We start from the raw sequence: 24,174 nt of genomic DNA, 5'->3' as shown, positions 1-24,174 counted from the left end.
AGGTAACATTTAAAACAAACCTGCTTTTACTTGAAAACCAATATAGATGGGCACAACTACAAAACCAAATGAAAGAATAACAGTGGTGTCAGGCAGGCCTGTGAATTGATCGCAACATGCTTCCTCAGTCACATGATTAAACAGTCTAAACAAGAGGCCTAAAACCTTGTACAAATAGCCGTTGTATTCAACGTATTTACATTGTGGCAGCGTAGGTGTGCTAATCTCAGAAAAATGACAAACTAATGCCTCTCTAGAACTGCACGAATCCATCAGTCTTCCCTGCTATTCAAAGTTAAGAGTAAAAAAATGGCATAAAACTCAAAGTTAGGGTCAATGAGTCACATTCAATTTAAACTTATAGCTGCTGGATCAAACGCTAATATTCTCAGGCATGAGAACATGACCGAATTAGGTGAGAGGTTGCTACCTTCCCTTGAGGTGGCACGTAAAAAATCTATAGGTTCAAAAATTGGCTTGTCTAACCTCATGTGAATCAAACAGCAACTAGCAAACTGTCGCTTTCACAGCACCTTAACATTTCTTGTAATGGACCCAATTTTTTTTGAAGCTCAGGTCTGATAAATCAAAAATTAGGGAGTGTATTTTGCAACCTTATTTATTCAGAACCTAGTGAAGCTTCCCAAACAGCTGGTACTGTATTTTAAGGCATCAATGGCACACATCCCGAAGCAAACGCTGTTTCACAAGGTGGGTCTTATAGCCAAAGATGCATAGTTTACAGAGGAGGCGAATTAAAGACTTTGTACTCTGAATTTTTAATTCAAGCTAGGTGAAAAAAAATAAATCCAAGATGACAGATAAAACAAGCAAAATTAAACCCATTGTTTTCTGAAACGTTTTGATGAAAAACAGCACAGTGTATTTAAAAATTCTTTTGTCCTAATATTTGTCTATGCTTTTTTATGCTTTTTTGTAAGTAGCACTGTTAGCTTAACAACATGCTAAAAATTAAGTCCTGACAAGTATTTTGTTTTGAAAAGAATCAATAAAAAAAAACTAAGTGTTATATATCTACAGAGCCCCGCACATGACATGCAAGTAAATTGCGTGCACAATTAGTTAATTCGTTCCCTCGATTTGCAAAATCGTGCACACAGTTTACTATTTCGTCCCCTCGATTTGCTAAATCGTGCGCACAATTTACCATTTAATCCCCTCGATTTGCGCATGATTTACTATTTTGTCCCCTCGATTTGCTAAATCGTGCACACAATTTACCATTACGTCCCCTTGATTTGCTAAAATCAGGCACAAGATTTACTATTTCATCCCCTCGATTTGCTAAATCATGCACAAGATTTACTATTTCATCCCCTCGATTTGCTAAATCATGCACAAGATTTACTATTTCGTCCCCTCGATTTGCTAAATCGGGCACATAATTTACTATTTAATCCCCTCGATTTGCCAAATCGTGCACACGATTTACCATTTCGTCCCCTTGATTTGCTAAAATCAGGCACAAAATTTACTATTTCGTCCCCTCGATTTGCTAAATCGGGCACATAATTTACTATTTAATCCCCTCGATTTGCCAAATCGTGCACACGATTTACCATTTCGTCCCCTTGATTTGCTAAATCATGCACAAAATTTACTATTTCGTCCCCTCGATTTGCTAAATCAGGCACAAAATTTACTATTTAATCCCCTCGATTTGCTAAATCTGGCACACAATTTACTATTTAATCCCCTCGATTTGCTAAATCATGCACAAGATTTACCATTTCGTCCCCTTGATTTGCTAAAATCAGGCACAAAATTTACTATTTCGTCCCCTTGATTTGCTAAAATCAGGCACACAACTTACTATTTAATCCCCTCGATTTGCTAAATCATGCACAAGATTTACTATTTCGTCCCCTCGATTTGCTAAATCGGGCACATAATTTACTATTTAATCCCCTCGATTTGCTAAATCATGCACAAGATTTACCATTTCATCCCCTTGATTTGCTAAAATCAGGCACAAAATTTACTATTTCGTCCCCTTGATTTGCTAAAATCAGGCACACAACTTACTATTTAATCCCCTCGATTTGCTAAATCATGCACAAGATTTACCATTTCGTCCCCTTGATTTGCTAAAATCAGGCACAAAATTTACTATTTCGTCCCCTTGATTTGCTAAAATCAGGCACACAACTTACTATTTAATCCCCTCGATTTGCTAAATCATGCACAAGATTTACCATTTCGTCCCCTTGATTTGCTAAATCTGGCACACAATTTACTATTTAATCCCCTCGATTTGCTAAATCATGCACAAGATTTACCATTTCGTCCCCTCGATTTGCTAAATCTGGCACACAATTTACTATTTAATCCCCTCGATTTGCTAAATCATGCACAAGATTTACCATTTCGTCCCCTCGATTTGCTAAATCTGGCACACAATTTACTATTTAATCCCCTCGATTTGCTAAATCATGCACAAGATTTACCATTTCGTCCCCTCGATTTGCTAAATCGGGCACATAATTTACTATTTAATCCCCTCGATTTGCCAAATCGTGCACACGATTTACCATTTCGTCCCCTTGATTTGCTAAAATCAGGCACAAAATTTACTATTTCGTCCCCTCGATTTGCTAAATCTGGCACACAATTTACTATTTAATCCCCTCGATTTGCTAAATCATGCACAAGATTTACCATTTCGTCCCCTTGATTTGCTAAAATCAGGCACAAAATTTACTATTTCGTCCCCTCGATTTGCTAAATCAGGCACAAAATTTACTATTTCGTCCCCTCGATTTGCTAAATCATGCACAAGATTTACCATTTCGTCCCCTTGATTTGCTAAATCAGGCACAAAATTTACTATTTCGTCCCCTCGATTTGCTAAATCAGGCACAAAATTTACTATTTCGTCCCCTCGATTTGCTAAATCATGCACAAGATTTACTATTTCGTCCCCTTGATTTGCTAAAATCAGGCACAAAATTTACTATTTCGTCCCCTCGATTTGCTAAATCAGGCACAAAATTTACTATTTAATCCCCTCGATTTGCCAAATCGTGCACACGATTTACCATTTCGTCCCCTTGATTTGCTAAAATCAGGCACAAAATTTACTATTTCGTCCCCTCGATTTGCTAAATCTGGCACACAATTTACTATTTAATCCCCTCGATTTGCTAAATCATGCACAAGATTTACCATTTCGTCCCCTTGATTTGCTAAAATCAGGCACAAAATTTACTATTTCGTCCCCTCGATTTGCTAAATCAGGCACAAAATTTACTATTTCGTCCCCTCGATTTGCTAAATCATGCACAAGATTTACCATTTTGTCCCCTTGATTTGCTAAATCAGGCACAAAATTTACTATTTCGTCCCCTCGATTTGCTAAATCAGGCACAAAATTTACTATTTCGTCCCCTCGATTTGCTAAATCAGGCACAAGATTTACTATTTCGTCCCCTTGATTTGCTAAAATCAGGCACAAAATTTACTATTTCGTCCCCTCGATTTGCTAAATCAGGCACAAAATTTACTATTTAATCCCCTCGATTTGCTAAATCATGCACAAGATTTACCATTTCGTCCCCTTGATTTGCTAAAATCAGGCACAAAATTTACTATTTCGTCCCCTCGATTTGCTAAATCAGGCACAAAATTTACTATTTAATCCCCTCGATTTGCTAAATCATGCACAAGATTTACCATTTCGTCCCCTTGATTTGCTAAAATCAGGCACAAAATTTACTATTTAATCCCCTCGATTTGCTAAATCTGGCACACAATTTACTATTTACTTGTCTGTGAAACTGGGGGTTACCATACAAAATTGATGCCTTTGTAGAGCGTTCCAAATTGTTTGCTGATTTTAAGATGGTTAGGGTACTTTGAAGGTAGCAGCCTACGTAGGCAGCTCACTAGGTGATGGGACAGAGCTAATTTCATTGCTTGCTTCAAATGGCTGTTGCCCACACACCTGACTCTTGCATGAGAAGTGCCGAGTTGAAGAGTGCCAGTTTGTGCCGTGGATTCAGGTCCAATGCTCGGTTAAAGTTTCTCAGAGCCTCTGAGGGGTCCTTCATCTCTATATTGACAATAGCCAGATTGTACCAGAGGTCTGCATTGGTGTGGTCCAGCTCCAGTGCTCGTAGGTAGGCGTCCTTCGCCTCACTAGGCTTGTTCATTTTCAGCAGAAGCTCCCCTCTGAGTTTTGAGAGAAACAAAAGACATTTTTGGAATACCTCTCACAGGACATCTCGAAAATCTAACACACATGTACAACAAGAAAGATCAGTTTCTTTAAGTGATATTTTCTTAGCAAATAGTTTGAGTAATACAAAGTTTTTTTTCTTTTGGTTTGCTTTTTTCGTTCATGAGAACCAAGGCATTCCAGTAAATACACTTTCAATAGCTTATCTGATCAACATTTCATTAACAGGATGAGACATGTAGAGAGAAATCACAATGTGTGAACACTAAGTAAATTCACACATATCGATCTAATATCTATCTAATCTAATATTTTTTCATAGATATGACCTGAAGTTGCATGCCATAGTAGAAGAGTATTGGGCGTTTGCTGTTTTTGTTACATTATGCATACATAATGTAACAAAAACAGCAAACGCCCAATACTCTTTTACTATGGCATGCAACTTCAGGTCATATCTATGAAAAAATATTTTCTTACGGATAGCAAAAAAAAGTCCAGGATGGGTGTGAAATTGTAAGACACAGATGCTCAATTCAAGATTGCATCTCTTGAACATCATCCAGTGTACACGAGCTACAACTCTCAAAAACCTCATCAAAGCCAAAATACTGACTGAACTACAACTCATTCAGTTTCATTTGGCCCTGTCAGTAAGTACGCAAGTTTACAAACTCATTTTTGACCCCATCAGAATGAACGGAGACTTGCCGACTGATGTAGGCTTGCTTGAAGTCCGGTCTCATGCTGATGGCCTGTCTATAGAGTTGGTCGGCTTCCTCCAGGCGAGAGTCATTGGCCCGAATCAGGTTAGCCAGGTTAATGTAGACGTTCAGATGGTTGGGGGCCACACGGGTTGCATACTTCTTCCCTGGAATGATCTGCCAATGTGTTTTGGAAAGATCAGCCAAGGTTTTAAGCATTTACATTTACATACATTTGACTCTAAGTATAGCAATAATATATTCAATATGTTCTTTCTACATTCCAACATGAAATATAGACCCATGTGAAGTTAAAGGTCATAAGATTGGTTTCAAGACATATGGAAGGAGCATTTTTAAATAGCCAATATGCTTTAGGTACATCACAGCTATGAACCATAATTTGCTAATTGCTAATCAGCTGCAAATGGTATCTCTTTCCAGAGAGCATCTGATTGGACAAAAATCTGTGCAGTTCAGGATGAGTCATCAATATGTTCAGTCCATTTTCCCAGGACAAAATAGTGTCAATTTTAAATGTGTACACTGTTCAAATGTTTGAAAAGTGTACACAGTAAGATTAATAACTTTATTTAGGAATAAGGACAGTCCTGAAATAGGGAGCTTTGTCCCATGTCCTGCAAGACACAAGCGGTTATTTTTTTTTTAATAAAAACAAAAAAATGGGATTGGCATTTAAAAATCCATTTGCGCAGCCGTCATGTTCTAGCCAGAGCAGAAAAATAACCAACCAGCGCATTCGTAGAGAGTTTTTTTCCACCCATGACGACTGCGCCACAAAGGAACCAGGGTGGACCTCATCAAAAGTTGTTAAATACAGCTACACTAGCCAGTATTTCTTCTAGACACATACTGAATAACATCATGAATAAAACTTCCAGATCCAACAAAAATACTAATTCACATTCACTGAATCCAGTTAAATAAAGACATTTAACATAAATATCAAATAAATGCTGTTCTTTTGAACTTTCTATCCTGAAAAAAAGTTTCCACAAAAATATTTAGCAGCACAACTGTTTTCATCATTGATAAAATTTAGGAGTACCTAGTGTATATATGAATGCAAATACAAATGGACTAAAAGCCACAAACTATTAGTTATTCACTTTAGGGTTTATTTATCCTTTTATTTGAAGAAAAGAGAGAAAGGAGGAACAAGATCGCAGACCTTTTAAAACTCCCCAAGAGCCAATAACTCACAAGCCAAAACGTCCCCTAAATTTTGATTACCTTCTTTAAAATTACAATGAGCTTGTTGGGTTTTGGAACATTCAGGCAGTGATGGTTTATCTTGAGATAAATTATTGAGATAATTCGGCAAAGGGGAATGCAGTAGGAGAGGCAAACAGGAAAGGAGGAAACAGGTTCTCGTGACAGACTAGAAGTCATTTCCGAACTGCAATGAAAACTACCAATAAACACAGAAGATCGCTTCGAAGCTTGGGCGATGCACTTAATATTAGCTTGATATAGCTAGGTAGTCGATAAAAAAAAATGATAATGATTTAAAAATCAACATCAAGATCTGCTCAAAATAAAAAAAGTATTTTATGGTTCATATCAAAGTTTGTTGACAATCTAAATATAACAAAATCTCTCTCTTTTTTTTCTGATATGGGAATTTCATACCTGTGGCATGAGGGATTTTGCAATTAGATATGCCTCTTCTGCCTCTCTGGACCTGTTTAGGTTCTTGTAGGTTCTCCCAACGTTCATGTGGGCCCCAATGTCATCTTAGAAGAGGATACAATGTTTAGTATGGAGTCATAAATCAAGAAAATAGCACAGACTAAACCTCAAAGACAGAGTACATAGTGGAATGTGAATTATAAGGCTTGAGTGCAACAAATAATAACAGTTACAGGCAGCTGACCAGTTTAATACACATTTGGGACGAGAAATCAGTGAGAAAGACCGGGAAGAGGAAAAGCACCTCCTGTGAAAGCTCTCCCTTTACAACCTTTTACAGCCTTGTGGCCCACGTAACCTCGAACAACAGAGAGCTAACCATCAGCGTTGGTAGGTTTCGATGTGTAAAACTGATAATGCAACCAGCATGCAACCAGAGAAACGTTTGTTCACGCTGAAGTTATTGTTAAGAAAAGCAAACTGAAGCATATAGATAGCCTGCCCAGGATTTCCTGATCCAATAATGTGCTTACAGAGTTAATCTGGGAAAAACACATCTTGGGTGGTGGATCTCTCAAGTCATGTTAGCTCAATAAACCAACATAACTTAAACAATTAAAGTCAATAGTTTAATGCCTTTGGCAGCCACAGCCATCTTCCTCACAGGTAGCCTGACAACGATACAGCAGAGCAAATACAAAACCTAAATCCTTAAATCCACATATTCTCAAGACACTAAAGTGCGAAAATAGGTTTAAACGCCAACATTTTCATACAGTCCCATGAAATACTACATAAACTACTTCTTGTTAGCTTATACACAATTTGAAATTGTCCTTACCAACACGCCTCCAAACTTATAATAATAAGGCAGAATTTCCCACACCTCCCTAAAACAACATATCTAGTGGAGAGTTTTGTTTAAAATAGGCTCCATGTTAACTTTCTCTGCCAATATTTTGTGTCTGTGAAAAACAATGTGGTGCAAATTCATTCCCAAAGACAAACTGTCACTTATCATTACCACTTTTGCCTAAAATGACTCCCTGAAACAACTTCAAGTCTGAATGAAAATACAATTGCTTTCAGTGACTTTCTTTAAAGGGATAGTTCACCCAAAAGCATCATTTACTCACCCTCAAGTTGTTCCAAACCTGTATGAATTTCTTTCTTCTGCTGAAGACAAAAGAAAATATTGTGAAGAATATGGATAAACAAACGGTTGATTTAAGGAAAAAAATACTATGGAACTCAATGGGGCCCATCAACTGTTTGGTTACTGACCTTCTTCAAAATATTTTCTTTTGTGTTCAGCAGAAGAAAGAAATTAATATAGATTCGGAACAACTTGAGGTTGACTAAACAATGACAATTTTCATTTTTAGGTGAATATTCCTTTAAATGGTCTTAAAGTGTTAGTTTACCCAAAAATGAAATTATGTCATTAATGACTCACCCTCATGTCGTTCCAAACCCGTAAGTCCTCCGTTCATCTTCGGAACACAGTTTAAGATATTTTAGATTTAGTGCGAGAGCTTTCTGTCCCTCCATTGAAAGTGTTTGTACGGTATACTGTCCATGTCCAGAAAGGTAATAAAAACATCATCAAAGTAGTCCATGTGACATCAGTGGGTTAGTTAGAAGTTTTTGAAGCATCGAAAATACATTTTGGTCCAAAAATAACAAAAACTACGACTTTATTCAACATTGTCTTCTCTTTCCGCTTTCAATCCACAGTGACGCTGCTTCTTCTTCTTCTACGGCAGTTGGCATCCAGCTTATTGGTGCATTACCGCCCCCTTCTGCTCCGGACAGTGACGCAATTAGGACATCTGCGACATGCGCACTTACGCACCATTTTAAAAAAATATAGCAATACCAAAATACAAACAATGTAGAATAGCTTGAATACAGCGTGCGTCTCCCTCAGACTGTAAACGAAGCTCGGGCGCACCGGATAACACGTCATCAGCGTCACTGTCCGGAGCAGAAGGAGGCGATAATGCACCAATAAGCTGGATGCCGTAGAAGAAGAAGCAGCGTCACTGTGGATTGAAAGCTGAAAGAGAAGACAATGCTGAATAAAGTCGTAGTTTTTGTTATTTTTGGACCAAAATGTATTTTAGATGCTTCAAAAACTTCTAAATAACCCACTGATGTCACATGGACTACTTTGATGGATGTTTTTATTACCTTTCTGGACATGGACAGTATACCGTATATACACTTTCAATGGAGGGACAGAAAGCTCTCGGACTAAATCTAAAATATCTTAAACTGTGTTCCGAAGATGAACGGAGGTCTTACGGGTTTGGAACGACATGAGGGTCATTAATGACATAATTTCCATTTTTGGGTGAACTAACCCTTTAACTATGAATGATTCACTGGTGCATGTTATCTCCCCTCCATCCCAGAAAGTTTATTTCAAAATCTTAAATTAAAATACAACTTGCTCTTCCTCTAAAATGACTTAATTTTCTGCTGATGTCATTAAGTCCATGTGGGCTATTGGATAGTAGCCAACAGTCAAACGGCTAATGAGGCATTCAGTCTGACTCTATTATCAGAATGTAATGCCCACTCCGATAAATTCCCAATGGATAAAACAATCTACATTTTTTTCTCAATGAATATCCCATTTCATGCATAATTACATGAGTAACTACTTTAAAGGTGCTTATTAGGGAACATTAAAATGATTACCCAGTTCTAACAATTACCTGGTTGCACTCTTGTGGCCTGAAGGAAGTATCTCAAAGCTCTCTCGTAACTGTTCTGATTCTCCAAAGCATGCCCAACATTGTTCCAGAGTTTGGCATTGTTCCTGTTCACCTGGAGGAAAACAATTTTGAAGTGATTTAGGCATACCGGGCTGACAATACAAATCATTTTTCAGACATCATTTCATTGTACTCTTGTTAACGTCTGGACTCGTCCTTTGATACAAGACAGTGAGCTGGATTTATTCAAAGTAATGATCTCAAAATACAAGCATATAATATGTATGAGCCTGCAGCCAGATGTGCATCTATAAATGAATAACGTGTCCCTGGACGTGTTCATACTTTCAGTGCAGATGTAAAAAGCGTGTATTCAGACTCCCAGTCCCAGTTTCTGTTGAAAGTCTTCAAGGTGTGTGTTGTTAGAAGAACTCCCATGAGCAACCAAGACATTTTCTTTAGGCCTCTGGATTATATCACAAAAACGAGAGAATGAGTCTCTGAACAAGTCACTCAAAAGAAATAAAGTATAAGGATATGATCAGAGGACGTTTACCCTCTTTGGGAGAGGAGTTTGAACCCATGGGCCACCAAAACACAAAATCCCATGCTCGGCACATACAGGACCCTTTCGGCAACAACAAAGCCCACAGGGAAAAACAGGTTGGATGCAGGGATGAAAGGAAGGACGATCAGAGACAATGCCTAAAGGAGACAGAGAAATAAATAAAATATTTGTATTAAAGGAATAGTTCAATGTGTATGCAATTCGCATACACATTTCTTGCTTTCAAAGGAAGTGCATTCATCAATTAATAAAGAAAGAAAATAGTACTGTCATTTTTCACACCCAACAAAATACTTTCACAACAGTGAATAAACTATCTAAAAGCACAGCTCATATCTTAGATGTCTTCTGGAGACATTTATCATGGGTTATTTACATAACTTCCTTTCATCTTCAGCAATAACACAGTAAATTCCATGGGATGTTTGAGCTCATGACCAGGGGGTCTATCCCAAGGAGAACACATTATAGTAAAAGGAATAATGGGGGAGCTTTGTGCTCTTTTGTGGAGCACAAAAAGAGATTTTGAATAATGTGCTGGTTGCTCTTTTCATTGTTCTTTGGTCGCTCAGGGTTGCGTTTCCCAAAAGCATCGCAAGTAACGTCGTTACTTAGTTCAACGATTTGGTGTTTCACAAAACCAGAGTTCAAACGAACATTCGCAAACTTGTGTGGTTGGAAAGACAGCTCTCGAGCTGTAGTTAGAAGCATAGTTTCTTGTTTTTATGACATGTGGACTTCATAAATCGTTATCTTGAGCAAAATAAGCAAGCTGACATTAAGTACAATGTATATCTTTTATTTAGAATATATACAAATGTCATTTATATATTTTAGTTTGCCAAGAGATTTAAAGGGTCATGAAACCCTAAACCAATATTTCTGAGATTTTAACAGAGGTATGTGTGTTGAACACCATTGAAGACAATGTTAGCATCTGTTAGATTTAATAGTAGGGGGGAAATGGTTAAATTTTAGTTTTTATACGCTATTTTTGTCTTCCGGGTTTAAAATCTTCATCCTGTCAGAGCACGATAGTACTTTGATGACTCATCGGTGTTTCATAATTATTAACGAGACTGAGTGTTTTATCCAATGAGAAGACACTCTCTTAATTATTCATGACACCACGTGGATCTTTCCAATGACGAGGACGGTTAACGGCACTAAACAGTGAGAGAGACTGACGGACGGTGCGTGTCCGTTGGCGCGGAGCGAGCGGGTAAGCGCGAGTGTTTTCGGTTCATTCCTATGGAAGTTGAGCCGCGCGTTAAATGTGACGCTCAACTTCCATATGAATGAATCTAAAAATGCTCTGGTCGCTTGCTCTGCTCCGGTCGACACGCAGCCTGACTGACTGAGCGTGTTGCAGGTTCGTAGATCTATGCTATGTACGCAAGGTTTTTTTAAGCGTTTTTTTTTTTTTTTCCAAATATATGCATAGTGTGTATAAACAACTATATATTTTATAATGACTGTAATTACACATGTACATTAATTGTTTAAAATAGAATTACGATAACTGTAGGATATATGTAGCAGGGCATTCAGTGACACTTTATTTTTGTCTTTTAAAGAGTTAGTGTATTTCATTAGATTTTAACTTTTCCAGTTTTTTTTTAAAAAAATGTAGTATTTCCTCACGTTTTACCACTGATTTTTAGTGACAGTCGATATGCATGGGCTACTGGCAATGAGAGTTTCCCCCATCCCCTCCTCTCCTCTCTTCTCACAGCCACCACGCCCATTTAAGTTGCATTTTTAAAAAGTTTGTGAGCTAGACTTGAGCTGAAAGAGGGGGGTTTCATGTGAGTTGGAGTGCGCACTTGCGTATGTAAGAACAAGCATTTGATTTAATCTGGAAATAAAGCGAAATAACTGAGGAAAATGAGAATTCGTCCTCTAATGCCATGTCTGTAATTTATAGCAAAAATCTAGCATTAATTTGATCTCAAACGGTTTCATTTAAAGAAGTTATTACTCACCACCTGCATGTCATTCACTAATGTGGCTGAACAACAGGTTTGCGACAATACGGTTTCGTTAAACAGTTGTGGCTAGCTAGTTGATTTGTTCAACAATGCATCGTACTATGGTAGTTCAGCAGGGAGTTACATCGTTGTCCGGGAAACGCATCTGAAACAGGAGCTTTCAAACTTCAAAAAGGATGCAAAAGTACCAGAATAATGACTTGGCTGCTACATTACTATATCACCCAAAAATGAAAATTCTGTCATTAATTACTCACCCTCATGTTGTTTCACACCCGTAAGACCTTCGTTAATCTTTGGAACACAAATTAAGATATTTTTTGATGAAATTCGATGGCTCAGTGAGGCCTGCATAGCCAGCAATGACATTTCCTCTCTCAAGATCCATTAATATACTAAAAACATATTTAAATCAGTTCATGTGAGTACAGTGGTTCAATATTAATATTATAAAGCAACGAGAATATTTTTGGAGCGCGAAAAAACAAAATAACGACTTATTTATTGCATTTACACAGATTTCAAAACACTGCTTCATGAAGCATCGGAGCACAGATGAATCTGTGTCGAACATGCTGTTCGGAGCGCCAAAGTCACGTGATTTCAGCCGTTGGCAGTGTGACACGTGATCTGAATCGTGATTCGACACACTGATTCATTTGTGCTCCGATGCTTCATGAAGCAGTGTTTTGAAATCCCCTTAAGATAGTCATTCATCTTCAGAACACAAATTAAGATATTTTTGGATGAAATCCGAGAAGGTTTTTTTACTCCCATAAAAAGTAACAAAATTACCACATTCAAGGTCCAGAAAAGTAGTAAAGACATTGTTAAAATAGTCCACGTGACTACAGTGGTTTAACCTTAACATTATGACGCGACGAGAAAACTTTTGTGCGCAAAATTAAAAAAAATAATGACCAATACAGAGCTGGTGTTCAGACGTAAACACGGAAGCTCTGCAATGTGTCTTCAACATAAACTGTGTATGAGAATGACAGGGTAGAAAGGAAATTGTTGAATAAAGTCGTTATTTTTGTTTTGTTTTTGCGCAGTAAAACAAGTATTCTCGTCACTTCATAACATTAAGGTTAAACTACTGTAGTTACGTTGACCATCTTTACTACTTCTCTAGACCTTGAATGTAGTATTTTTGTTGCTTTCTATAGGGGATAAAAAAACAAACAAAAAAACTCGGATTTCATCAAAAAATATCTTAATTCATGTTCCGAAGATGAACAAGGGTTTGCAGGTTTGGAACACATGAGGGTGAGAAACTATTGACAGAAATTTCATTTTGGGCGAACTAACCCTTTAAGTCTTTTAAAGTCATATACTAAAATTTGATTCATTGTTCATTGATAATCTTTGAATCATTCAACTTAAACCAGTACATTAGCAAGAGAAGCAACCATTACTCCTGTTGTGTTCCTTAACTTGCATTAAGATGTCAAGGTATAAAATACTATTTAGTATACAGGCGATGTCTAAAGTTTGTGCAAGCGTCAAGATTTTTTTAAACTAATCAAATGTTTCTCAAGCCTTTAAACAGTCCATATCCCAAAACAGGAAAGTGTTCATTGACCATTCAACAATGAAAGGGCCTGTTTTTTTCTCTCTCTTTGAAATCTAATGAGAGGAAGTAGAATAGCCAGTTGCTCCTAAATCCAGTCAGGGATTTGTCTAAAGCGGCAACCCTGAGTGGGCACAAAAATGACCCAGTAAACTAAGAAACTCAATAAGCAAAAAAATCTTGCATTTAAATGTTCTCATTGTTTGGCTCAGACAAGCTTGTGCAGGTCTGAATGCTAATCACTCTGGTTTCATAAACCTTTGTCTGAAACCAAGACCATGAGTTTGATTAATCTGGAACTAAACCCAATTATACATGAATGACCTGTAGGACAAGTGCAAGAAAACTAAAGAGCTACATAATCACGATGGTCCAATTTCTCTGAATGGTGAAAATGTTCAAACAAATATGATTGATTCAACGCAAATGAGAACATGTAATTGCAATGCTCCTCAAACATGGTCCTTCTCATCATAATCACAAGCAAACATGCCTGTCTTGCACAATGCATGCCAGGCCGCAAGATATAAGATTGGGATTATAGGTTTTATTTACGAAAAGCACCTTATGACAAGGTGATGGATCAGGATTTTTTGAAACACTGAACCCCTGCAAGGGCACAGCCCTTGGACACCCTGTTTGAAGAACAAACTAATTTTGTTTTGTCTAGCTACGGCTAATCTCTCCATTTTTATTAGCAGAAGAGTCACTTTGCTAATAAAACGCTCAAATTTATTAGTTTATCGTCGATTAAACCGCAGGGTGTCGTATAGAGCAGTTTTTTTTGTTTTGTTTTTTAAAATCGCGCCATCCCAAAAAACAGGCATTTCTCTCGCATTGTGCGGTCTTGAAAGTGAATCGCAGAAATTGGTTTTGGCAGCAGCTTCAGAGTACGTCAAGAACTAAACCGTCAGGCGTTGCTTACGCAGGGATGGATTTAACAGAGCCGAAAGCAGCAGTACAGGGAACATCATATTTATCCAATTTGCTTGATGCTTCAGAGGCCAAAATCAATCATGATGAAAGAAGTTTCTGCACAAACAAGAGCTTTGTCTGTGGTTATCACGCTGCGGCACTGGGTGCTGTTTGGTTGCTTTGGAACATGCAATGTAGAAAAAAAACGTTCACAGTCAAATTAGCCAAACTTTCACAACAAAAGTGTTTCCTGTTTGCTCAGAGTGAGTGTCGAGGGTCTGCGCACAGGGAATCATTAAAATAACTAACCATGGCCAAGTAAAACAGATTCGGACCACTATCCTCATGCAACCTGTTCTCTGTCTCCTCAACCACAGCAATCAGAGCAAAATGTTCTTCTTCTTTGCGCATTGTCCGCTAATGATTTGTGGCCCCCCGGTCTCGAAGGGTGGCCTCTGCCAACAGAGTGAGGAAGTTCACCAAACTCTGTTGACAGCGCGTGGAGACTCGGATGAAGAATTCTTGCCGCTGTTACTCAACAAACGAGTGGAGAGCTGCACACACAAGACGAGGGAATTTCAACTGTGACATTGTGAACTCTTGAGAGCGTGGAATCAGTCAGTGGTTGAACATATGTAGACATCAGAGCTGCAGTGCCAGACTATAAGACGATAACATCTTTTATGGCGGATGGGAAAAAAAAAAAAACAGCTCTTTTGGCTGTAAATTGAGAAGAAGAAAATGTTGTGCGAGACTAAACGTTTAAAAACATGAAATACACGTAGTTGCAAAAGTTCAGTGAGGGGGAAATCTGTGCGTTCAGACAGATGACATTAATCATTCACTGCGAGTTGAGACAGTTTCCAACAGCGAAAAAAAAAAAAAAAAGGGTCCAGAAAGCACTGCGGGTATAAAATAGTGTGAAAAATTAAGTGCAGCTTTTTGATTAATATCTTACCCATAAATGTACCATTATGGGTTGTGATTACCATCCGTTTATAATGAAAGCTTATGACGCACATGCATTTCTAGACATTAAGTGCCTCCTTTAACTTCCTTCTAGTTAAAATAGCCAATCGCCTTTGAGCTACTTTTAGTTTCCTCCAGATTGCATCTCTATAGAGTGATTTGAGCTTGAATAGCAAAAATTATGTTGTCAGATTGTATTACGGATTTGATGTGATTGAAACATAATCCTGACAAACAGGATCCAAAATTAATTCACTCGCCAAGCACCAAATTAGAGTAAAAGGATGTAAAATGGAGTAGTACACAAGTTGGGCAGAAACTTAAGGAACTGCAATATAATACTTTGTTTACATGAAGTAAGAACAACAGTGCTTATTGAAGTGACAATTCAAATCTCAACAAAACATTTGTACATTAGTTGAAAAAAATTTCATGAGAAGTTTGTCTAGGATGCCTAAAGACATATACGTCGAAAATTCCTCAAATTGACAATAGCGTTTAAACACGTTAATTTTGCAAAAAACTCCCATATACCGCAAAAAAAAAAAAGTTTACGCATGCATTAGGTGTTTTTTCAGGCAATTCGAAAAAGGAATATTTTGCAAAACTGCAATGCAAAAACAGTTTTTTCGCATTTACAGGTCACCTGACGTACATCATACTTTAAAGAGAGAGGGGTACGTTTGTAAAGAAGACGAGAGAGGGGTTCTTATTTATGCAACTGCGTAGCAAACTGACAGGGAAGAGGAAAAAATTGTTGAATAAAGTCGTTATTTTTGTTTAGTTTTTTGCGCACAAAAAGTATCTCGTCACTTTATAATATTAAAGGTTCAACCACGGTAGTCACGTTGACTATTTTAATGATGTCTTTACTACTTCTCTGGACCTTGAATGTGGCATTTCGTTGCTTTCTACTGTATGGGAGATAAAAAAAACCTCTCGGATTTCATCCAAATATCTTGTGTTCCGAACATGATTGAAGGTCTTGCGAGGTTGGAACGACATGAGAGTGAGTAATTAATGATTGAAATTTCATTTTTGGGTGAACTCTCCCTTTAACTGACATGATACTATGAGAAATACTTAATTCAGGATTAGGTTTACTGGGAAAAATGATTCTGGGAAACCCGTGCAAGTGCATGGGTTATCCAGTATGGATGAAAACACACCTAAATTGTTTCTGACAGACTGCAAATGAGGCCAGTATTATTTCAAAATGTTTCTGAATAAACAATTCAAGTTTTTCTTGTGCGTTTATATAGAAAACCATAATAAAATGTCAAGAATCAGCATCTTCTCATTCAGTTTGTGGTTACAGAAATGCATCTTCGCTAAACAAAAAAGATCAAAATGACATTTGAAGAACCCATTTAGAACTTTTTGTTCTTTCAAATCTCACATTATCCAAATTTCCATAAGCCCCACCCACAAACGTACCATCATGACGATCTTGGCAGAACTGTGGCCGTACCAAAGGCTGTGATAAGCCAGGAAGCTCAGCAAGCCATAAAATACCAATGTGGCAAAGTTGCGAGGGTCCAGCAGGGACTCTACCAGGGGAATAGTGCCCATCGTCCAATCGCAACACAGCTCAGAGGGGTTGAGTAGCAGCCAGGCATTTACTGGCAGGAGGTAGTTGAAGGTCAGCTGCCTGGTTGGGGTGGAGCTGACAGCAGCTGGATTATCAAACCTGATGATAGATGGGAAAGAATTAATGAGTACTCCTCTCCATTAAGACATACCGCACTAAGAGACACTATTCATTAGGAAAAGGTTTCACCGATAAGAGAAGTATAGATAAGAAAAGGCTGGTTTTGTGTTTCACCAAATCAATTAATCAGCTAAAAAAATTTCTATTGGCTTAATTCATTTTCAGATGGAGATTAGTGCAACAACCTTTATGGTTCAAACTCATAATAAAAGTCTTTTTACAAGGCAATACTTATACAATATTCATCACATTTCATAGCATATTATTAAACTTTTTTTTTTCTCTTCACATATCAAGAATGACTGGTGACCTACACTAATAATTAGGGATGTAACGATTCACTCAACTCACGATTCGATACGATTCACAACACTTGTTTCACGATTCAATTTCCTCATTATTTCTCAAAATGAGATTTAATTGAGAAAGTGACTTTTTATTATTTCTCAGACAAAATGCTGCATATTTCTTTGTGAAATTGAAATATCTTTATAACAAAACTAAATAGAAATTATAAAACAGATTCTAAATCAAATATATCAATAAATAAAGAAATCTCTTCATGAGTACATGAACAAGATGTTTATCTGCTCTATAACAGGCTGAACTATCTGTAGCCATTTACAGAAGTAAGATGAAAAGAAAATACCATCTAAACTTTTCTTAACCCAGTCAGTTCTCCTCAGATATGCATTCATATAAACCCCCGCCCAAAAAAATGTGTCGCGATTCATATAGCATCTCAACTGACTTATTTTAATCGATTTTCAACCGGTTCCGGATGCATTGTTACATCCCTACTAATAATTGTTTGTTACTGTGCAAGTTTAAGTTCTTGTGCTAGTATTGTGCTTGTGAACCATTAACCAATATCATAAATATAATTACATGGGTCCAAGTTCAACAAAACACAATTGTGCCTCATTATCTGGAGATCTGAATGGCTGAAGAGAACCAAGCACAACTTGAACTGAAATTCTACACTATTCAGTAGAGCAGCATGATTTCTATTTTTAAATAACAACTAATTTTGGCTATGTCTATGAAACCTTGTCAAGCACAATCACAGCAGAATATTCAAATTTGTGTAGTCATTATTTTTGTGTTACAATAATTCAAATTACTACAGAAGTACTGGGATATAGTTTATAGAAGTTTATATTTTGGATATAAACACTGTTGTCTAGGGTAGTGATCAAAAGAGTAAATCCCCTTTTGAAAGTAGCTTGATGCTTCAAATAAAGATTGTATCAATTACATGGTTACACCAGTAGGTGGCGAGTCTGGTGACTAGTGACTGTTAGACAACAGGTTAGCTCGACTTGAAGCGGCACTGCGCAGAACGATCGGTGTATGACAAAATACCACGAGAGCGATTTGAAAGTATAAGCGATCTGCTCTCTAATTGCTCTCATGGTACATTAATGTCATACACCAATTGGTCTGCGCAGCGCCGCTTCAAGTCGAACACACCTAGGCTGTGTCCAAACGATTTAAAATGTGGCCTTCGGAGGATGCATTTCAAGGTATGAATGCTTCAAGGCATGTCCGAATCCAATGTTAGGTTCACTTCCTGTCTCCTGAGATACCTTCATCTGATCGATATTTGAAGGCAACATAGATGTATCCTTCGCTGCTTTTGATATTCAACAATTCTGTGCTTTCCACTGTGTGACAGTTGGGCTAAAAAATAAAGATTGGCATCTGAAAGTTGCGATGGTGGTCAGTTTGTTCATAAATGTTTTTGACCAACGTTTACAACTTCTGATTTCATTTCTAGCGAGAAATTACTATTGTTATAATTAAATATTTGCTTAATTATCACCAAAGCTCACTATATTTTGCTGCCTACAAAGTCATCAGTTTTCGGACGCAGCCCAATGTATTTTACATTGAATCATTTATTCAAGAGATTTGTTCAAAAACGCTGATTATCCAGTAATGAAACAAGTGTAGTTTCATTCAAACTGATTAAAAAAAAATGTATTCAAATTATCACTTTTTTTTTTTAAATAGACTGCAGCAATTAACATTTTGTAAGAACCTCTAGTAAATTGCACATTATTTTTAGTTGTCTATTCAAAATCATGGGAGAATCGTGATATGTATTTTAAACAACAACAAAAAATTTATTCTCAGTTTATCCAGAATTGTGTAGCTTTACTATTCAGTATTGAACTTAAAATGCTTTTTAAAAGGAACACTCCACTTTTTTAAAAAAATAGGCTCATTTTCCAACTCTCCTAGAGTTAAACAGTTGTACCGTTTCCGAATCCATTCAGCCGATCTCCCGGTCTGGCGGTACCACTTTTAGCATAGCTTAGCATAGTTCATTGAATCTGATTAGACCGTTAGCATCTCACTCAAAAATGACCAAAGAGTTTCGATATTTTTCCTATTTAAAACTTGACTCTTCTGTAGTTAAATCGAGTACTAAGACTGACGGAAAATAAAAAGTTGTGATTTTCTAGGCTGATATGGCTAGAAACTATACTCTCATTCAGGCGTAATAATCAAGGAACTTTGCTGCCGTATCATGGGTGCAGCAGGCGCAATGATATTACGCCGAAATGAGAAAATCCCAACTTTTCATTTTCCGTCGGTCTTAGTACACAATGTAACTACAGGTAAAATATTGAAACTCTTCTGTAATTTTTGAGCAAGATGCTAACGGTCTAATCAGATTCAATGAACTATGCTAAGCTATGCTAAAAGTGGTACCGCCAGACCTGAAGATCGGCTGAATGGATTTGAAAATGGTAAAACTCAACTGTTTAACTCCAGGTGAGTTGGAAAATGAGCCTATTTTCAAAAAAAAGTGGAGTATTCCTTTAAATTCCAGTCCAATTCCTGAATTCAAATTCCTGAATGCAAAAAGGAATACAACAAGGCTAAACGGCCTTGTTTTTAAAGTTAAAAAAAGTTTTAAAAGTCTTGAAAAATAGAAATTGCAATTCAGTAAGATTCACATCATTCCAAATTAAATTCAGCCATTTAAGCATTGTTTCTACTGCAGGAACTTTTCCCAGAAACTAGGGACTTTGGGGTGGTACTCAGTGTTTTTTAATCGCAGGGACCAGGTTCTAAATGAATTTCCAGGTAAATATTTCCCCCTCAGAAAGTCACTGGAGAAACATTCATGGGTGGGACTTGGATGCTAAACATGCTGACCATTTTTAATTGTCTGTTGCGGTGTGTGCAGCAAGAGTTGTTTGCTATTCGAATCAACAATGGAGTTTGATTGCGAATCAAACAAATTGGGACAAATTTATGGGTAATTCCGATGGAAAATCGGTTTTACACACTATTCAAAGAATCCTATAAAAAAGTATACACACAAAATTCATCTCAGAATATGTGTTCAGATCATAATTCTGCAAGATATACATTTCCAAGCAAGTAAAAACAAAACAAAAAACATTAATTTAGAGCATTTTGTTTTGTTGAATTCAACCCATGATCATTATTCTGCAATGCATCTTGTTCCATATGCATGTAAAACCACAGGGAGATTTAAAAGGGTCCAAGCCACACTGAAAAACATTTAGACTGAACGATAGGCATCAGGCAGCTAAAAAAAAAAAAAAAAAAAAAAAATTACCAAAACAACGATGCTGCCAAGTTGGCAACACTGATCTGTGGCAACAGGCCATTAACTCTGATTCAAGACTCACAAAACGGATTAAAATAAAGTGTTGGTGTTCTTTGAATCACAAGCATTCGAAGATGGTGGCCTTTACCGCATTAAACAGCAACACTCTCTCGTTAAAATGATTATAAACACCCATTAACAGATAATTAAAGCATCCTGATTTAATTAAAAACAGGTTTCAAATTGTACCTTTATTCATTTGGCAGCGCCTGTATTGAACAAATACATATCAGTGCACATGCTCCCTGGGATTTGAACCCATAACCTTGCCATTGATAGTGCCATGCGCTACACCATTAAAAAAAAACCACGACAAAGCAGACCATTTACATGGGCTTTCAATCCTCACTAAAAAACCCTTGCTACACTTATATTCCTCCTTTCAAGCTCTAAGCTAATATTTTCCAAAGGCAAAATATTTCTGCTGTTTGAAATGGACACAAACCGAAGTTTATCATTTGGCTTTCACAGAGGGGTGTGTTTTGGGAGAGAGGTTTGAACGGTGGGAGAGCCAACTGCAAGTATTAAAAACCCAATAAAAGCCTTTGCACAACCCTGTCATAAATCCAGTCTTTTGGAAGAAGAATGTTTTTGTTTTGGCTGGGTCATTCCAACATTATCACAATATTCCCAAATACAACACACACAGGGACAAAATATACTTAGAAAGTATGTTAATCCATTGTATTATGTCTCTAGAGAGCCGTGCGATAACACTAATTCAGACGGTCGGAGACAGCCGACGGATTATGTCTTGGGATTAGCGATCGCTTCCGTGACGAATCCAAAAGGATTTTTCCCTCAGATCCAAATCAACTTCCCTGGGGATGATGATCAGAGGACAGGAGTATGTCTAGGCATTTTAGATGGAGCTCTTAGATTCAGTGAGATTCTTCTTTTGTTTAAGGGTAGGTGGAGTTGATAACTATCTAAAAAATTCCTATAGGGGGGTTCCAGATCAGCTGATATATATAGATCATCAAGTTCAGTCAGAGCCAGGCCGTTGATGTTTATAAAAGCACCATGATGTCCCTCATCATTTCAAAAGCTTATCATATACTATTAAGAATGATTTTCCTATATGATACCATGTTTACATTCATTTGTCACATCAATCCCTTGTCATTTGATCCTGATGCTATTTTGGCTTGGGGAAAGAAACCATAACCATTTCCTTTTCAAAACCAAATGTTCAGTAATAAATCATTTTATTAAGGCAATAAGCCACTCGGGATGTTGCATTACTCCATGCTTGATGTGACAAGTTTCCAGTTACAAATCATTTGTCCACGCTGAAAGCAAAACTGCAGCGTAATGTAGCGCTGCATGATTAACTGCACTGATGAACACAATCATGATGAGGCAAATTAAACTGGAGCCAAATCACAGGCTGCAATTTAATTAAATAAATATATGTGCTGCATGCTTATTATTATTATTAAACACAGCAAATCTGTATTTTTTAAAATCACAAATCGCAATTTGAAATCAGAAAAATCTGAATCATGTTTACATTTACAATGTTTAAAAGATTTCTATTTCAAATAAATGCTGTACTTTTGAACTTTCTATTTCTCAAAGAATCCTGAAAAAAAAAAATCACGATTTCCACATTAAAAAAAATATTAAATCACCCAAAAATGACAATTCCGTCATTAATTACTCACCCTCATGTCATTCCATACCTGTAAGAACTTTGTTCATCTTCAGAACATAAAGATATTTTTGATGAAATCCGATGGCTTATTGAGGCCTTCATTCACAGCAAGATAATTAACACTTTCAATGCCCAGAAAGCTACTAAAGACATATTTAAAACCGTTCATGTGACTACAGTGGTTCAACCTTAATGTTATAAAGCGACTTTTTGTGCGCCAAAAAAACAAAAAAAGGAACTTTATTCAACAATGTCGATTTCAAAACACTGCTTCATGAAGCTTTACGAATCATTTGTTTTGAATCAGTGGTTCGGAGCCTGTATCAAACTGACAAAGTCATGTGATTTAAGTAAACGAGGCTTCCTTACATCATTAGCGTTTCGAAACGTCGCAAAATTTCAATGGTTCACGTGACTTTGGCAGTTTGATACACGCTCCGAACCACTGATTCAAAACAAAGGATTCGTAAAATTTCAAAGCTTCATGAAGCAGTGTTTTGAAATCGCCCATCACTAGATATTGTTGAACAAAGTCATTATTTTGTTTTTTTTGGCACACAAAAAGTAAGCCATCGGATTTTATCAAAAATATCTTAATTTGTGTTCTGAAGATGAACAAAGGTCTTATGGTGCGCTCACACCAGACGCGAATGAAGTGGTAAGTGCGAGTGATTTACATGTTAAGTCAATGCAAAGACGCAAATTGACATCCTGCGGTGCGATTCGCGCAAATTGAAAAATCTGAACTTTGGCGAATTTCCGCGCCGCGCTAACCAATCAGGAGCTTGCTCTAGTAGTGACGTGACGTAGCGAGCTGAGGCAGAATTGCGAAACAACAATGGAGGACAAAATCATCGTCGCTGTACATCTTCATACATTTATAGAAACAGAAATAAAAAAGATAGTGTTTGAAAGAAAGTGAGTGAGGAGGTCGGACAATCTGATAAGTTGTAAAAAACGGTCTTTACTCAGTTACAGCTATATATATATATATATATATATATATATATATATATATATATATATATATATATATATATTAAGACTACAAGCCAACTAAAGACGACCAATTGAGCTTATTCGCTGTAATTTACAATTATTTCCCCTCACAGAAGTGTGCAGAAAGCAGTGGGAGAGTCTGGGACACATAAAGGAGTGGGAGAGACGTCTGTTGTGAAGGGATTTCACGCGCGAATGAAGCGAGTAAACTTGAAATGTTCAAGCATCCAACTACGCGCAAATAGCGCGATTTATCCGTGCAAGTCGCGTCTGGTGTGAAAGCAGCATTACGGGCGTGGAACATCATGAGGGTGAGTGATAAATGACAGAAATTTCATTTTTGTGTGTTTTTGGGTGCTATTTTCAACATTTCTTATTATTATCAATGTTTCCTGAGCAGCAGATCAGCATTTTAGAATGATTTCTGAAGGTTCATGTCATGTGACACTGAAAACTGGAGTAATGATGCTAAAAATTCCAGTTTCACTTTCAATGTAAAGTGATTGTACATAACAGGGGTTTCACTGTGGTCTCACCTGGTAAACACTGGCAACTGGGACTGAATGACCTGCACCCTGACGATGACCAGCAAAAGTGTGCTGATGATCAAGACAATAAGCTTCAGAAGGGTCTGGAGGACAGCGTAGGGAAAAACATCTTTTCCTCTCAACACCTGTAGTAGGGTGTCAATCAGCATCGGCAGAGTGAACTGTATTAGGGAAATAAAATATAAATAAAACACATTATATCAAAATAAATATTCAATTAATATGTGCAATTCATTCATTATAACTACCAAATACATTTTTACATTTTAATTTACATATATACACACTAACGTTCAAATGTTTGAGGGTTGGT

The 24,174-nt window shown here is 37.1% G+C and overlaps 1 protein-coding gene across 2 annotated transcripts in view; it reads right to left on the bottom strand.

Annotated features, from left to right (window-relative positions):
* Nucleotides 1-24,174, bottom strand: part of tmtc3 (transmembrane O-mannosyltransferase targeting cadherins 3) — a 44,640-nt gene that overhangs the window by 6,140 nt on the left and 14,326 nt on the right. For both annotated transcript variants that reach the window (XM_067379922.1, XM_067379923.1), the window contains exons 6-13: nt 23,850-24,022; nt 16,732-16,984; nt 9,835-9,983; nt 9,624-9,744; nt 9,279-9,390; nt 6,556-6,659; nt 4,910-5,079; nt 3,965-4,191 (exon numbers count right to left, since the gene is read on the bottom strand). In XM_067379922.1, coding sequence (XP_067236023.1) covers nt 3,965-4,191; nt 4,910-5,079; nt 6,556-6,659; nt 9,279-9,390; nt 9,624-9,744; nt 9,835-9,983; nt 16,732-16,984; nt 23,850-24,022 — 1,309 coding nt within the window. The remainder of the gene's footprint in view (nt 1-3,964; nt 4,192-4,909; nt 5,080-6,555; nt 6,660-9,278; nt 9,391-9,623; nt 9,745-9,834; nt 9,984-16,731; nt 16,985-23,849; nt 24,023-24,174) is intronic.

Source organism: Chanodichthys erythropterus, chromosome 24 (genome assembly GCF_024489055.1).
Source record: "Chanodichthys erythropterus isolate Z2021 chromosome 24, ASM2448905v1, whole genome shotgun sequence".
Lineage (NCBI taxonomy): Eukaryota > Metazoa > Chordata > Actinopteri > Cypriniformes > Xenocyprididae > Chanodichthys > Chanodichthys erythropterus.
The sequence above is the reverse complement of the archived record's forward strand: the minus strand, read 5'-3'. Positions and strand labels throughout refer to the sequence as shown.